Source organism: Cercospora kikuchii, assembly GCF_019650295.1.
Source record: "Cercospora kikuchii DNA, contig_00002, whole genome shotgun sequence".
In the NCBI taxonomy this organism is placed as follows: Eukaryota; Fungi; Ascomycota; class Dothideomycetes; order Mycosphaerellales; family Mycosphaerellaceae; genus Cercospora; species Cercospora kikuchii.
The window spans coordinates 1,970,894-1,984,755 of record NW_025408583.1 but is presented as its reverse complement, the minus strand read 5'-3'; the positions used below and the strand labels follow the sequence as shown (position 1 = coordinate 1,984,755).

Genomic DNA, 13,862 nt, shown 5'->3' with positions numbered 1-13,862 from the left:
AAGGAAATCTCACAAGACAATGCAGCGTCTTCACGCATGACTTTCATACCAACCAATCTACATGGAGTTGCTCAATCAAACACATCACTTCACTTCCCTCACAACTCACATCAGCTCGCAGATGGCAGACGTCGTCGATTCCGACTTCGCCTTCACCGCCTGCTTCCGCTTTCTCGGTGCATAGACACCAGCCTCAAGATCAAGATCAAGATCCTGCATTTCAATCTCCTCAGGAAACTGCGGAGCTCTGTCTCGCGTGGCGTACCGCTTAACAGATGTCCGATCGCCATTGACGCAAGGCTGTACCGCTGTCAATTCTGTTCTCTCGTAATTGACACTGTTCTGAATGAGCTCATTCATTGCAGCGTTCGATTCGCGGTTGCGGGCTTCATTGATCACGAAATCGAAGGAGTTGACACTTGTTAGCTCTTCTGTGACGATGAGGTCTTCTTCTTGTTCATCTTCCTCCTCTGCGTCCTGCTGCTTGTCAGTCTTGCGCTCGGTGTTTACCTTTGCTTTGTGATTTGTTGCACTGTTAGTTTGGGAGACCAGCTCCTTGGGCGAACTTAGTGCAACTTCTTCGAAGCCCATCAGATACGCTGTTGAAGCGGTTCGTACCGGCTGTTGGGTAGGCTGTGAAGTGAGTTGTTCTTTAGTGAGAGGATCCTGATCAAGCCACCGTTTGGTGCTGCGAGGCTCTGCCTCTTGTTTGAAGGTGGGTTGAGCCATGTTCTGCATTTCCGAAGCTCTGCGAACGTGCAGAGGGAAAATCTGATGTTGATATGCGCAAGCTTGCTCATGGCACTTCTTAGTCTGAGGTACCCATTGTTTAGCGTGAGAAGGGCAACTCTTTGTGAGCAAGTCTATGAAGACAAAGCGTCCCAGCGGGCGCTTTGTGCTCCTCTTGCTCCCGGTAAAGGTACATTGTTCATTAGTGAATAGTGAAGGACGATCGCTTTAGTGAATACGCACGATGCGAAAGCCGATCACCGTATGCCAACCATGTACACCGCCATCTACCCAATTCAATGTACAGATTCTTCGTATCGTCAACACGGCGTGCGTTGCCTGGCTTTTCCTCATTTCTTGCGATGCAGGGTTTGTGGCTTCGCCTGCTTGACATCTTCCTCCTCGCTATCACCCTCCCCAGAGCTTTCCTCAAGTTCCTCCGAGGAAGCATCGCTCTGTGCTGCCTCATCGTCCGACTGATCGTCACTGTCCCCTTCCTCTGCCTCTGTGTCAACAAGTCCGCCGTAGCGCTCGTCGTCCTCATCAGCTGATGAATCGTCCTCGACACCATTTATGAAACCATTGGGCAGATCCTTATCGCCATCTGAGCCCATCGTTCTTTCGTTGTCATCGAGAAATGACGTCTTCTTCCGGTGCGCTTGTCGTGATGCATTTGGCCCAGTATCCTCGTCATCGCTGGACCAAGCCGTATCTTGTCCTTCGATGTACAACACATCCTGCTCATTTGCCCCGTCATGTGCATGAGCCGCACGAGACTGCGCTTGCATGTTCCTTCTGGCTTCCAGCTGTGCGCTCAAAAGGTCGAGCTTTCCTTTGAGGTGGAGAAGAGGCTGCAGTCCATTGGCACGCTCTCTAGTGACCCGAGCCAAGGCCTTCAATTTCTTCATCAGCTCGGGCTGGTTTGCAAGATAACCGCCATGCGTGACGAGCGACCATTGAATCCATATCATCAGCCGCCCTGCTCGTCCTGGCCTCTGGTGTATCCGTTCTGCTATTCGTTGTAGAAGTGTAGCGATCTGAGGTGACTGCTGACGCTGGATGGTGGCGCGGATTGCGTTGACCTCTGTCATGGCGAAGCAGCTTTCGAGTAGGTCCTTGTCATTGGTCTTGAGCGCTTGCGTCAGTACCGTACCGAGAGACCCGGCGGTGGGTGGCTGCACGAGCTGTCGACCCTCCGTAGGCACCAGACTATTGGAGGTTGCGTTGTCGTTACGCAGAGCCTTCTGCACGTCAATGGCCGCAGGATGGCGTGTCTGGAGCATGTCTCCGAAGGTGGGCTCATCCGCAGGCGCTGCATCAGCCATGTTCTGGTCGTCCTGGGAGTCCTCCTCACCGCCGGCTGCTGCATCACCATTGGCAAGTTCCCCCGAGCGTGTCTCTCTCGCAAGCTCGTCATCTGCATCTTCCTCGAGATCACTCGACTCCTCCCCACTCGATATGGAAATTACGTCGTCATGCTTGCTGTCGGCAGTGTCATGAATGTCTGCGTCTGATGTATCGTTTGCGGCTCCAGCATGCGACTCGTCAACTCGGTGTGCGGCCGGTCTGGCAACGCCATTGGTTAGCTGGGCACCCAGCTTGCGGCCAGCTCTGGCATTCTCGTCGACCAGCGCCTGGAGTCCGGAAGCTGCAGGACGGTGAGACGACTTCAATCTCTTTGCCGCTGGCGGTGGGGAGGCAGATCGAGGCGCTGCTGGCCGTGAGCGGGGTCGTTTGGTGGCGGCACTCATGGCAGCGACATGTCCGTGGTCGATGGGGCGTATGTTGAATTAGGTGGTCGCGTCGACGAGCACTGCTTGCTTTCTCGCGCAGGTCGGTAGATTTTTTTGGCCTGATCGGGATGGAGAATCTTGGCGCCGGAGCAAAGCACAAGCGAATGCAGAGCGGCGAAAATCATGGGTCCAGGTCCATCCTACCACGCATCATGCCCGCCGTCATCTTGCGACACACCGTCCACCACCGCCCAGCACGCTGCGACGGCCATGTCGATGCTCCCCTCTCCGCCACCGCCGGCTGCCTCGTCCACAACGGACCACGGCGGCAGCATGCGCATGATGGAACGGGCAGTGAGCATCAGGGGCTGCCTCGCAGGCCAATTACCGAGCAAGCAGCGCATTGCGTTGCAATCGCAGTTGCAGTGCGGTGAGCAGGAGAGAGAGTGAGGGAATACCGCGTCGACGAGGCTCTCTCGTCTCACCTTCTTCTCACCACCGCACCGCTGCCGCCACTCCCGCCGCACAGCTACTTCCTCCGTCGCCGCCCACAGCAGGCTGCTGCCACCGGTGGCCCCGCCAGCCTCGATCCGAGCAACCCAACCCAGCCACAGCAATTTGGCCTGCAGGCATTCCTGCAGTCGCGCTAGTCGACGACACGTTGCATAACACCACGCACAACTTTCCACCAGATTTCACACGTTCCGCTCGTCAGCAACAACCTGCGCCTTGCCAGCGTGGCCGTCGTCGCCCGGCTGTCGCCCCACGGAACACGCCTGCTCACTCAGCCTTGGGTCGCTGTTACCTTTCCAGAACGCGCGACCAATCACTGCACGTTTCTCGGCACGCGGCCCGAGCCTAGCGGGGTCGTGCTCGACACTCTTCTATTTCTTCTAATCGACTTGATCAACTTTCGAAGTTCCGCTGGCGTCACAGAGCCTCAATTCTCGACTTTTCAAAGAGCAAACATCAACTGCATCGAAGGCCACCCGTCGCCACCCCACCCGACCTCTCCTTTCTTTGGCCATCACGTGCGCGCCTTGTTTCCCCTGCTCGTCGCCATTGCGCCATCTGCGATCGCACGCGACTTGGCTACTATAAAGTCGCGTCCCGCACACTCTTTGCTGCAGAGCGCGATATCACGTGCAGCAAGTTGCTGCACTTCCTCCATCACCACGTCGCAACAGCATGGCTTCAGAAGTCGCGCATCCTGAGCGGGTGCCTAATGTGCCCGCCACCGATGCGCCTCTTACCAATGGGTACGTTCCACACTCACGCGCGCCCATTCACTCACCTCCGCGCGTTGCTGGAACTTCAAGTCTCTTCACCATTTCACACCCTTGCATCGACCACCCACTGACTCATTGCAGTGACGGCGACCATGATATGATAGACAGTACCGGCAACGCAGGAGCTTTCGAAGAAAACGCCGTGCTCTCCAAGTCGAACTCGACGCTGAACCCTGCTGCCGATGCGCCCATCGACACAGCTCCTACAGGTCTGACCCCGATCGATAACGTCACTGCTGGCATCGCTCCCGTATCCGACTTCATCCCCAAGGAGGCGCCCACATCACATCCAACGCCGCCGCCCGACGAGCCATTGATCACCGCCGAAGCCAACATCGACACAGTCATGACATCGACCGAGGAGCCTGCGACAGTAGCTCCCGTCCCGTCGGCGCACATTGAGGATACCACGGTCGACTCAGCCCCAGTCCAAGATGCCGTAGCAGCCGCCGAACTCGAGCAAGCCGCACAGTCGCCAGCGCTTCCTTCAGCAGAGACTAGCTTGAAGCCTGAAAACCTAGCCGCCCAGAATTCGGCGCCAGTGCCTACTTCGTCCGACTCGAGTCTAGTCAGGCAGCGAGATGAGGACGATGACGGCGAAGAAGAGGAACGTGCTGCGAAGCGGACGAGGGTGGAAGAGGAAACTCAAGGGGAAAGCCACGACTCGAATGTGGACGCGACCCAGCAATCCGCGACAGATGGCATAAATGGCGAACGTCCGGATCCCCCGCCTGTTGCAGAGCCAGCAGTGAAGGAGGATGTATCCGAGTCGCAGCCCGCAGATTCAGCAGTGATGGACACAACACCCGTACCGACCAGCAATGGCGCACCCGAGGAACCGGTGAAACCCGATCCCGTAGAGAGCGGAGGTGCACCGGCGATAGCAGATGCCAAACCTGCAGACACGCCCATTCAGCCACAATCATTAGCTTCTGCATCGACACCCAAGTACAGCACTACACCAATGACTGCCACGCAAATCCGCTTTCTGCAAGACAAGATGAAGAATCTGAAGAAGACCAAAAACTCACTGCCATTCTTGCACCCTGTCGATCCGGTTGCGCTCAACATTCCGACGTATCCTGAAATCATCAAACAGCCAATGGACTTGGGGACCATGGAGCAAAAGCTCAAGTCGTCGCAATATGGCTGCGTTCAAGAATTCGCCGACGACTTCAATTTGATCATTAGCAATACGCGCACATTCAATGGCCCAGAACATGCGGTCACACAGGCTGGCATGGCAATGGAAGCGTATTTCCGCAAGATGATGGAAACCGTTCCGAGCGGGGACCAACCGATGCCACACAGAAATCAAGCGAAGAAGGCTTCACCCAAGCCTCCTGCTCCAGCGCGACGAGAATCTCGATCCGCGACCCACGTGCCGCCTGTTCAAGCCACGCCCGCAGCGAATGCAACTTCATCGGAGACATTCGCACTGCAAGCAGATGGTACACCGCAGATTCGACGAGAATCGACCACGAATCGACCAGCTCGCACGATCAAGGCACCACCGCCCCGAGAACTTGCGTACGCCAAGCCGAAGCGCAAGGAGCATCAAATGGAGCTGAAGTTTGCGGAAGATGTCTTGACGAAAATTCGCGGTCCGAAATATGGCACCTTGAACAACGTCTTCCTCGCCCCTGTGGATCCTGTTGCTCTGAACATTCCACACTACCGGCAGATTGTGAAGCACCCTATGGACCTGGGAACGATGACTCAGAAGCTCAAGAACGGCCAGTACAGTCGGGCTTCCGAGGTGAAGAAGGATTTTGATCTCATGATTGGGAACTGCCTGGCGTTCAATCCCAACGGCAATCCCGTCCGTGACATGGGAATTCAGCTCCAGCGCGAGTTCGAAGCGCTGTGGCGTGAGAGGGACAGATGGGAGAAGAAGCACCGCCAAGCTCGTGCTGCTTCAGCTTCTGCTGACGAGGAAAGTGGGGAAGATGAGGAGGAGGAAGAAGAAGAGGACGATCAAGATCCAACCAATACCATTCGTGCATTGCAGAAGCAGCTTGCTGATATGCAGAACGCACTGGCTGGACTAGGTCAGGCCGCCCCTAAGCAGAAGAAAGCCAAGAACACGAAGGCTGTGCCCAAGAAATCGTCGACCATCTCCGTCTCGAAGAACAAAGCTGCACCAGCGAAGAGCAAGCCCAAGAAGCCTAAGCAGGTCACGTACGAGGAGAAGCAGGAGATTTCCGAAGCTGTCGGCAAAATGAATGACAGTCAGGTAGCTCGTCTCACTCACATCATCACCTCCAATTGCTCGAAGTATGCTGAGCAGGAAGAGATGGAGCTGGAGATTGACGACCTGCCTAACAACGTTCAAGCGATGTTGCTGACATTCGTTCGTGAGCAGTTCGGGGGTCCAAACAAGAAGGCGCGCGCTGTGACACCTGATGATGGTGCCGGTGCTGACGACGATGACTTCGAGCCGAGCGAGCGTCGTGGAGCCAAGGGTGGCAAACGCAAGAAGCACAAGCCTATGGGCAAAGTGGAGCAGCAGGCAGCGATCAACCACCTGCAGAAGCAGCTTGCGCAATTTCAAGGCGGCGGTAGCGGCAGTGAAAGCCCCACGAACGCAGGCTTTGCCATGGGAGGACAGGATGCAGACACCTCTGAAGACGAGAGTGAGGAGTCTGAGGAGGAGTAGTAGTTGATTGGGTGCTTGTCGCGTTTTAGATACCACATACGTTCGAGCCATTGATGATGTATGAATACGAATCCAGGATAGCCGCGAGCTCGCCATACCTGGACATGAGGTTAGTCTTGGTTGACGGGCAGATGAAATGATACCAAATTCTATGACTGCGGAGATTCTGCACCCAACTACAGGAGCTTCCTTTTCTCTCATCGTAGTCCACTCGGCCGCCTGTAAAACGCGGTCGCTCTCAGGTCACCGTGAGAGCTCGAGATTCTGTTGCAGTCGAGCGGTGCACAAGGTGTTGCAAGTGACGTGTTGCTTGTATTGTCGGAATTGGTGACCTGAGGTAAGCACGTCGGGCGAAATCGCAGTGGTACATATTCCCTTCAACAGTGCAGTTGCCTCAGGCCTGACATGAAAACTCGACACAACGATCACGCGGCCTCCACGTGTGACAAATGACTCGAACACGTGCAGAACGGGGGATAAGCAGCGTGTTATGAGTGGGTTGCAAAAATGCTTCATAATTCATCGTGTCAAGCTTTTTCAGCTGATACTATCTCTCGTGCATAATTTCTATGATATCTTTCTCCCCAGACTCGACCGCCTACCCAGGCAGGAGCTAATACATGTCGCTATTCTTGAAAAAACGCCCCAAAACGCCCTTGTGATGCCGCTGTTCTGTTCAAGATTTTTGCAGAATGTGACAAATTACCACTGGATGACTCGCTCAGTCTCGCCCTCTCGTGGCGGGAAGTAGGTGTTGATCAACTCCATGTAGTATGACTTGAGTGTCTGGGTATCTGGGATACCATCACTCTTGCTGTAAAGGTCATAAGGGTTGAAGGCCTTAACGGCTTGCAACATCTTCTCGTCTTTCTCGTTCATCATCCATCGGTAGCCGCCGGCGCTGTGCCATGGGTAGAAAGAGTGGTAACGGATCATGGCCAAGGCCTCGTCAGGCAAGGTACTTTGTTCTTTGCAGATGTGGTAGAGGTACTCGTCGTGACCCCAGCTGAGCATGACGTTGTCGAGGCCGCAGCCTGGGGTGTAGATGCCGTGCTCGGTGCTATAGATTGGGTCCTTGCTGTCTGGGTTGTTCTCGAAGGTGCCTGGGTAGATGATGGAATCGTCGAAGCGGCAGCCTACTGGGAAGGTGTCGCCGACGACGTCCCATTGTCCTCGTGCGTCGTAGAAGAAGAGGAGCTTGCCCAAGTCGTGGATCAGGCCAGTGAGTTGGAACCACTTTGGCTTTCCGTCACGGCGGATGGCCTCTGCGGACTGGAGAAGGTGCTCGATCTGGCTGAGGGATGTGTCGGGGTCGGACTCGTCGATGAGTGTGTTGAGCTTCTCCATGGCTTGCCAGATGGTCATCTGTGCACGGGTCTTTGACTTGAAGTCGTTGCGGGCCTTCAGGTTGTAGGCGACAGTTTGCTTCTCGTGTTGTTCACGGTAGAAGTTCTTGACACGGTCGCAAGCTTCCTCGTATTGCCGGAATTGGGTCTTGTCCTTTTCTGCATCGAATTGGGATTTCTCGTAGATGTCCTTCTCTTCTTGGGTGGCTGTGCCGTTCTTCACTCTCATGGCAGCCTTGAGGACGTTGACCTCGTCAATGGCGTCTGAAGTTGCCTCGAGCGCAAGACCATCCTTGTGGTCGTTGAAGTTCTCTGCCACATTGGGCGTCTCAATAGCGATTGGTGCCATTGTTGTGTATTTAAATCAGAACACACAAAGTCAGTTGATGCTGGTGTTCTGAAGAATAGAATCTGCGATGGATGGAAAGGTGGAAGTTGATGTGATAGAATGAGAGTCGTTCTTGCTGGTGGCGGGTCGATACTTATGGTAGATTTACGTAGGATCTCAGGTGGCAGCGAGCATGGTTCTCCACCTGCCTTACGAAGATGCGGAGGGCAAGACGGCTTGCAAGAGCCCTCGCTGGTTGAGCAAGACCCAGTCTAGCCTGAAGGCACAATCTCAGCAGGTGTCCACCTCTTACGAGCTCTTGCAGCATGACCTGCCGCTGAGACTGCGCCAGGCCTGGCTGCCCGCGGTTCTGATGCACTAGTATGGCCATGTGGGCGAAAGCATAGGGCGAGGAGCGGAGGGGCCCACAGAGCCAGCGTCAGCAGGAAAAATCAAACGCCTAGCGGACGCCCTCGGCGGATCCGATGATGTCCTCTTGGTGGAGTTCGGAGGAGGACTCGTGCTCGTGATAGGCCCCACGGCGCAAGAGGAGGCCCGAGAGGCTCCGTGAGGAGCGCTTGGCCACGGGATTCACTTCCCAAAGAGCGCTGTCGGTGACTTGAGTTTTTCCAGGACCCAGTTATCGGGCCCAGTGAGGCTTAATGATCCCGGAGCTGGTGCAGTCGAGGTCTGAATAGGCGTGAGGTTCTTCCACGACCGCCGACAGCCGCAGATCTGCCTAACGAGAACGGTGCGCGTGATATCACGAAACTGCAGCGGCAGGCCAATGGCTGACAGCGCATACGGATGAGCTGGCGTGGCATCGCTCGATAGCCTGCGCCGGCCGGCCTGCCCTGGGGGATCTGCTCTGGAGAAGTGAGACCCTGGAGCACCACGCAAGACCCTGAAGCCGTTCTGACCGGCGGGCGGATTTGTTCTGTTTCGGTCATACCGCCCTGCAAGCTGCTTTCACGCAACAATGATTGCAGCAATTCCCAGCGACAAGATGACAGTGTACAAACGAAGTCGCCGAGTCAATAAAATGTACAGTATGCGGTAGAATCATGTTATGATTTGACTCAAGGGCGTATCGCTTCACGCTTCTCTTCTTACGCCGAATGCAGCTGGCCGGCCCACACAGCCTCTCCTACCGTCCCATCCACCCACCGTCCACAGTCAGAACCTCACCACTGACATACGCACTCGCCCGACTTGCCAAGTATACCACACTTCCTTTGAAATCGTCAGGCGAGCCCCACCTTTCCGCCGGTATACGTTCAAGAATTGACGCCGCCCGCTTTTCGTCATTGATCAACGCCGTATTCATCTCAGTCGCAATATATCCAGGTGCGATGGCATTTACTGTAATGCCCTGGTTCGCCCACTGGTTCGACAAAGCCTTGGTCAGCTGCCCCACGCCGCCCTTCGAAGCTGCATATGCCGGAACATTGATGCCGCCTTGGAAGGTCAACAGACTGGCCACGTTGATGATGCTGCCTCGTCTGCCGTACTGGTCCGCATCGCGAGACAGCATATGTGCACCGACATCTCGACACAGTGTGAAAACCGATGTGAGGTTTACTTGCAAGACTTCGTTCCAGTCCTCGTCTGGGAATTGATGGGCAGGGTGACGGCGCTGGATCCCGCCGCAATTGAGCAATATGTCGATCTTGTGGCCGTCCTTTTCGATTTGTGGTACGAGGCGCTTTAATGAGTCGTTCGATGCGAGATCAGCTGTGTAGATTTGCGCTTTCCGGCCCAGCTTTTCGATGGCTTCTTTTGTCGATTGATTTGATTCATCTCGCTGCTTAAGTGTGAGCAAGAGAATTGAAATGACCTGAGTCTAGGACGCACGACACACCTGCACCAAAAGGACATCTGCTCCTGCCTCTGCCAGGGCAATGGCCATGGCTTGGCCAATGCCGCGCGTGCCACCGGTCACCAGCGCCGTCTTGCCCTCCAGGCTGAAGAATGATATCACTGATGCGGCCATGTTGAAGCAATGCACTGCGGTACTGAATAGCAAACGCGTGCAGCATGGAACAGTCGTTGGTTATGAGACTTTGCAGCCAATGCAATTGCCGACGTGGCCTTTGGCGGGGCAGACCAAATGCCGACCGCCGCCCCCCACCAACGCGCAAGAGCCGTGTGTTGCCTGTCGAACGACCGACGCGCCGCCGTAGATTTGTCCTTGATATCAGGCCACGGCACGCTGTTGGCTGGTCGAAACACATTTCTCCAAGGCCTCTGAATCCATACCGCTGATCTCTTCCGCCATGACTGCTGAGGAAATCCAAGCTTCGGTGCTTCACGCTGCCAAAGACCTTCGCGTGGTGAGTGTTCTTCGTGTATAGTCACAAACTCGCTCATACTTACAGATCAGGAAAAACGAGAAGTCCCAGCACCCGAAGCAGACGAAGTGCAAATCCGCATCGCATCAACAGGTCTCTGCGGCAGCGATCTGCACTACTACTCCCACTTCCGCAACGGCGACATCCTCGTTCGCGAACCTCTCAGTCTCGGCCATGAATCGTCCGGAGTCATTTCCGCTGTTGGCTCCGCGGTGACGAATTTCCAGCCAGGCGACAGAGTAGCACTCGAAGTCGGACTGCCGTGCGAGAAATGTCAAAGGTGTCAAGAAGGTCGTTACAACATTTGCCCCAATGTGCGTTTCAGGAGCAGTGGAAAGGCATTCCCCCATTTCCAAGGGACTTTGCAGGAAAAGATCAATCATCCCGCGAAGTGGGTATATCGCCTCCCAGATGAGTTGAGCTTGGATGTGGGAGCTTTGCTAGAGCCTCTCGGGGTGGCATTGCATGCTTTCAGGAGGAGTCTCATGCCCGCCAATGCGACCGTCATTGTTTATGGAGCAGGTGCGGTGGGTCTGCTGTGTGCAGCTGTTGCGAAATTGAAAGGAGCAGCGAAAGTGATCATTGCCGATATCGATGCCGGGCGCTTGGAATTTGCGGTACAGAATGGCTTCGCACATGCCAGTTATACGGTACCCATGCGGCGAGGCAAAGATATCGATGAGAACCTGCAGATTGCGAAAGAGACTGCTGCCGAGATAACAAAAGTGGAAGATGTTGGCGAGGTGGATGTCGTGTTTGAGTGTACAGGCGTGCCGTCCTGCGTGCAAGCGGGAATTTATGTGAGTGTCGTGCTGGTATTCTGGCGGAAGGTGAAGCTAATATTGTGATAGTCGACCAAGCCTGGAGGTCGGATTATGCTGGTGGGAATGGGACATCCCATCCAGACATTACCTTTGGGAGCTGCGGCGTTACGTGAAGTGGATATTGTCGGTGTATTCAGATATGCCAACACATATCAAGAGAGCATCGATATTGTGCTCCAGGCATCCAAATCCGCAACAGGCCCGGACTTTTCGAAGTTAATCACTCATCGGTTCGCTGGGCTCGAGGAGGCAGTCAAGGCATTCGAAATGGCGGGTAAGACGAAGGATGCGGATGGCAAGCTGGTGTTGAAGGTGATAATCGATAGTAGCCGGAATGAATCGTAAAATGGGGTCTTTAGGTGATCAAATATATAGAATTGCTCCTGATGCATCATCGTGACTTCGTTAACTATGTATAAAAGTACAAAAGATCATACTTCACGTTATTGCTGTGCATTATGTCGTCGATGCAATGATCAATCCGTTGGAACAGACCGTACCGTAGGCGACCGGGCCCATCGATATCCTGTGAAAGCACTCTGGTCAGCATGTGCAAGAATGAATCTCGGAGGAAAGGCGCTCACCAGCCGCCATTATCACAAACACTGAAAGTTCGACCATTGCCGGTACACTCCAGACTGCCGTTAACGTCACATGGGCCTTCAGGTCTCGCCGCAACATAGCGATCGTCTCGGTACTGTCCCACTGGAGTGCTACCTTGTTGCTCCTGAAGTGGTACAGAATTTGCATGAGGTGCAAGCATCGGCAGGCACTCCATGCCCGCAGCCACGGTGCGCTCTTGGCTCGCCAAATATACCCACGTTTCGTCTGACGCGACCGTACCGTCATTGTAGTTGCAAGTCAGGAACGTGGTACGACTGGTGCCTATGTTGTCGGAAGTGGATTAGTGATCGATGCCCAAAGTTAGACATTCGCGTGCAGGTCGCCTTACATAAGAACGTGCCAGGTACGCAGGGGAGATAGAAGGCATTGGCCTCTTGTGTGGCGTACGTAGGCTGAGGGGTCGGAGTGGCTGCAGTATTGGCTTGGCGACTCGATGGCATCGTACGTGTCGTCGTGCGCATAGTAGGCAGAGGAGTTCCAAAGGGTATAGTAACGGTGATTGTAGTCTCACAGTCAGCGGTGACGGTGACTGTGCGTAGGTCCGATGCCACTGCCTTTTTTGGTGCATCGAGGAGAGTCGGGGCAGCAGTAATGGATGCAGATCGAACAAGCAATTCGCTTTTGGTACCGCTGTATCTCGAAGCTGCTTCAGATGTGGCTGTGGCACGGATCGTTTCTGGGCGTATAGTGGGTGTTTCGTTGACGTCCGACGCCTCTGCGTTCGCGATGCGATTGGATTCAGAAGTGGGCGAGCCATCACTGTCGGGTGGCAGGGTACTGTCCCCCAGATCCTTATAAGTCATGCCGTACGGAGTTGGCCAGTCACACGTTCCTGAGGTAGCGACGCTTGAGGCACTGTGTCTATCATCGTATACGACATCAGGACCTGGATTTGGGTACACAGGATCATCCCTCTCCGTAGTGGCACAGCCATTGACGCCCTCGAGATTGGCCTTCCAGATAAAGGGTAGGCTTTCAAGCGTCTTGAAGCTCTGCCTTTTCCTTCGCTGACTTGTGCTGGGGTGGATGGTAATTTGGGCACAATTTTGGTACATTTCGCGGTTGCCCGCATGATTTTGCCAAGACCATGATAGAAGAGCATCACCTTCCGGCACAAAGGAGGGGATAGTGAAGTCGTATGTTGAAGCCAGTGGACAGCCGCCGATGATGCTTTTGATGACGCGAAATGTAGCTCCATTGTCGTAGCTGAGAGATATTTGACAGGAGCCACCACCCTGTGGGAGGATTAGTCTGCAACTCAGCAGGTACTTCCATCTGTGGCATGACCTACGTGCGTCGCCGTACCAGCTAGTGTTAGGTTATATGTCGAGCCAGCAACATATGTGACCACTGGAGCGAAAGGTCGATCATTCTGATAGCCCTTGCACGGGAAGTTGGAGCCATCTGCCGACAAGGGGGATGTCATGCTGTAATCAATAGCCGTGTAATCATTAGCTGGGTTGAACTTGGAGTGCAAGGCGTATGGCCAGCTCATTTCCATATGAGCGACTGCCGCGGTGGACCAAAGGAGAACAAGGGCTCGAATTGCACGTCCCGAGCAACGAAGACAAGCCATGATCGAAGAGAAGTGATGCGCGACGACAGACGGTGGACGGCGCCATGACGCGACTTTTGAGCAGATGGAAACACCATGCCATAGAGCGATGCGCCAGGCATGTCTGACTGTCGTGTGGCTAGCGGGAGGGTGTAGCGGTGCTGGCTGTCCCAGGCGAAGATACATTCTTCGCGTGAAGCGCATTGGCACATTCCGCCGCCTCCATTGTGCTTCTTGTCCGCGGACACATGACTCGCAGGACGATCACGCAGTGGAGGCCTTCAGACGGCGATGCTAATGTGATCTTGAGGTCGGCAGTACGATGGCGATGCTGGGAGAAGGTGTGGACGAGGGGGAAGTGGAAGGCAGAAGGGGGCGGACGCGTGATCTTGGCAACGACTTCGCGCTTCCAGACACGTCCGCA

The 13,862-nt window shown here is 54.8% G+C and overlaps 7 protein-coding genes across 7 annotated transcripts; 2 read left to right on the top strand and 5 right to left on the bottom strand.

Moving 5' to 3' along the window:
* Positions 1-105: 105 nt before the first annotated feature.
* On the bottom strand, positions 106-738 carry CKM354_000298400 (uncharacterized protein; the record flags this gene model as incomplete). The annotated part of the gene is made up of 1 exon (XM_044798157.1): positions 106-738. One exon carries the CDS (start codon positions 736-738, stop codon positions 106-108), a length of 633 nt encoding a protein of 210 aa, XP_044654092.1.
* Positions 739-1,079: 341 nt separating this feature from the next.
* Positions 1,080-2,480, bottom strand: CKM354_000298300 (uncharacterized protein; the record flags this gene model as incomplete). The annotated part of the gene is made up of 1 exon (XM_044798156.1): positions 1,080-2,480. One exon carries the CDS (start codon positions 2,478-2,480, stop codon positions 1,080-1,082), a length of 1,401 nt encoding a protein of 466 aa, XP_044654091.1.
* A 1,170-nt stretch (positions 2,481-3,650) lies between these two features.
* CKM354_000298200 (uncharacterized protein) lies at positions 3,651-6,410 on the top strand (the record flags this gene model as incomplete). The annotated part of the gene is made up of 2 exons (XM_044798155.1): positions 3,651-3,721; positions 3,833-6,410. The coding sequence occupies 2 exons, from the start codon at positions 3,651-3,653 to the stop codon at positions 6,408-6,410; spliced, it is 2,649 nt and encodes an 882-aa protein (XP_044654090.1).
* A 702-nt stretch (positions 6,411-7,112) lies between these two features.
* On the bottom strand, positions 7,113-8,105 carry CKM354_000298100 (uncharacterized protein; the record flags this gene model as incomplete). Its single annotated transcript, XM_044798154.1, has 1 exon — positions 7,113-8,105. The coding sequence occupies one exon, from the start codon at positions 8,103-8,105 to the stop codon at positions 7,113-7,115; it is 993 nt and encodes a 330-aa protein (XP_044654089.1).
* A 1,126-nt stretch (positions 8,106-9,231) lies between these two features.
* CKM354_000298000 (uncharacterized protein) lies at positions 9,232-10,077 on the bottom strand (the record flags this gene model as incomplete). Its single annotated transcript, XM_044798153.1, has 2 exons — positions 9,232-9,888; positions 9,946-10,077. The coding sequence occupies 2 exons, from the start codon at positions 10,075-10,077 to the stop codon at positions 9,232-9,234; spliced, it is 789 nt and encodes a 262-aa protein (XP_044654088.1).
* Positions 10,078-10,360: 283 nt separating this feature from the next.
* Positions 10,361-11,604, top strand: CKM354_000297900 (uncharacterized protein; the record flags this gene model as incomplete). Its single annotated transcript, XM_044798152.1, has 3 exons — positions 10,361-10,417; positions 10,468-11,235; positions 11,287-11,604. 3 exons carry the CDS (start codon positions 10,361-10,363, stop codon positions 11,602-11,604), a joined length of 1,143 nt encoding a protein of 380 aa, XP_044654087.1.
* Positions 11,605-11,715: 111 nt separating this feature from the next.
* CKM354_000297800 (uncharacterized protein) lies at positions 11,716-13,384 on the bottom strand (the record flags this gene model as incomplete). The annotated part of the gene is made up of 4 exons (XM_044798151.1): positions 11,716-11,785; positions 11,844-12,144; positions 12,212-13,118; positions 13,175-13,384. The coding sequence occupies 4 exons, from the start codon at positions 13,382-13,384 to the stop codon at positions 11,716-11,718; spliced, it is 1,488 nt and encodes a 495-aa protein (XP_044654086.1).
* Positions 13,385-13,862: the final 478 nt, after the last annotated feature.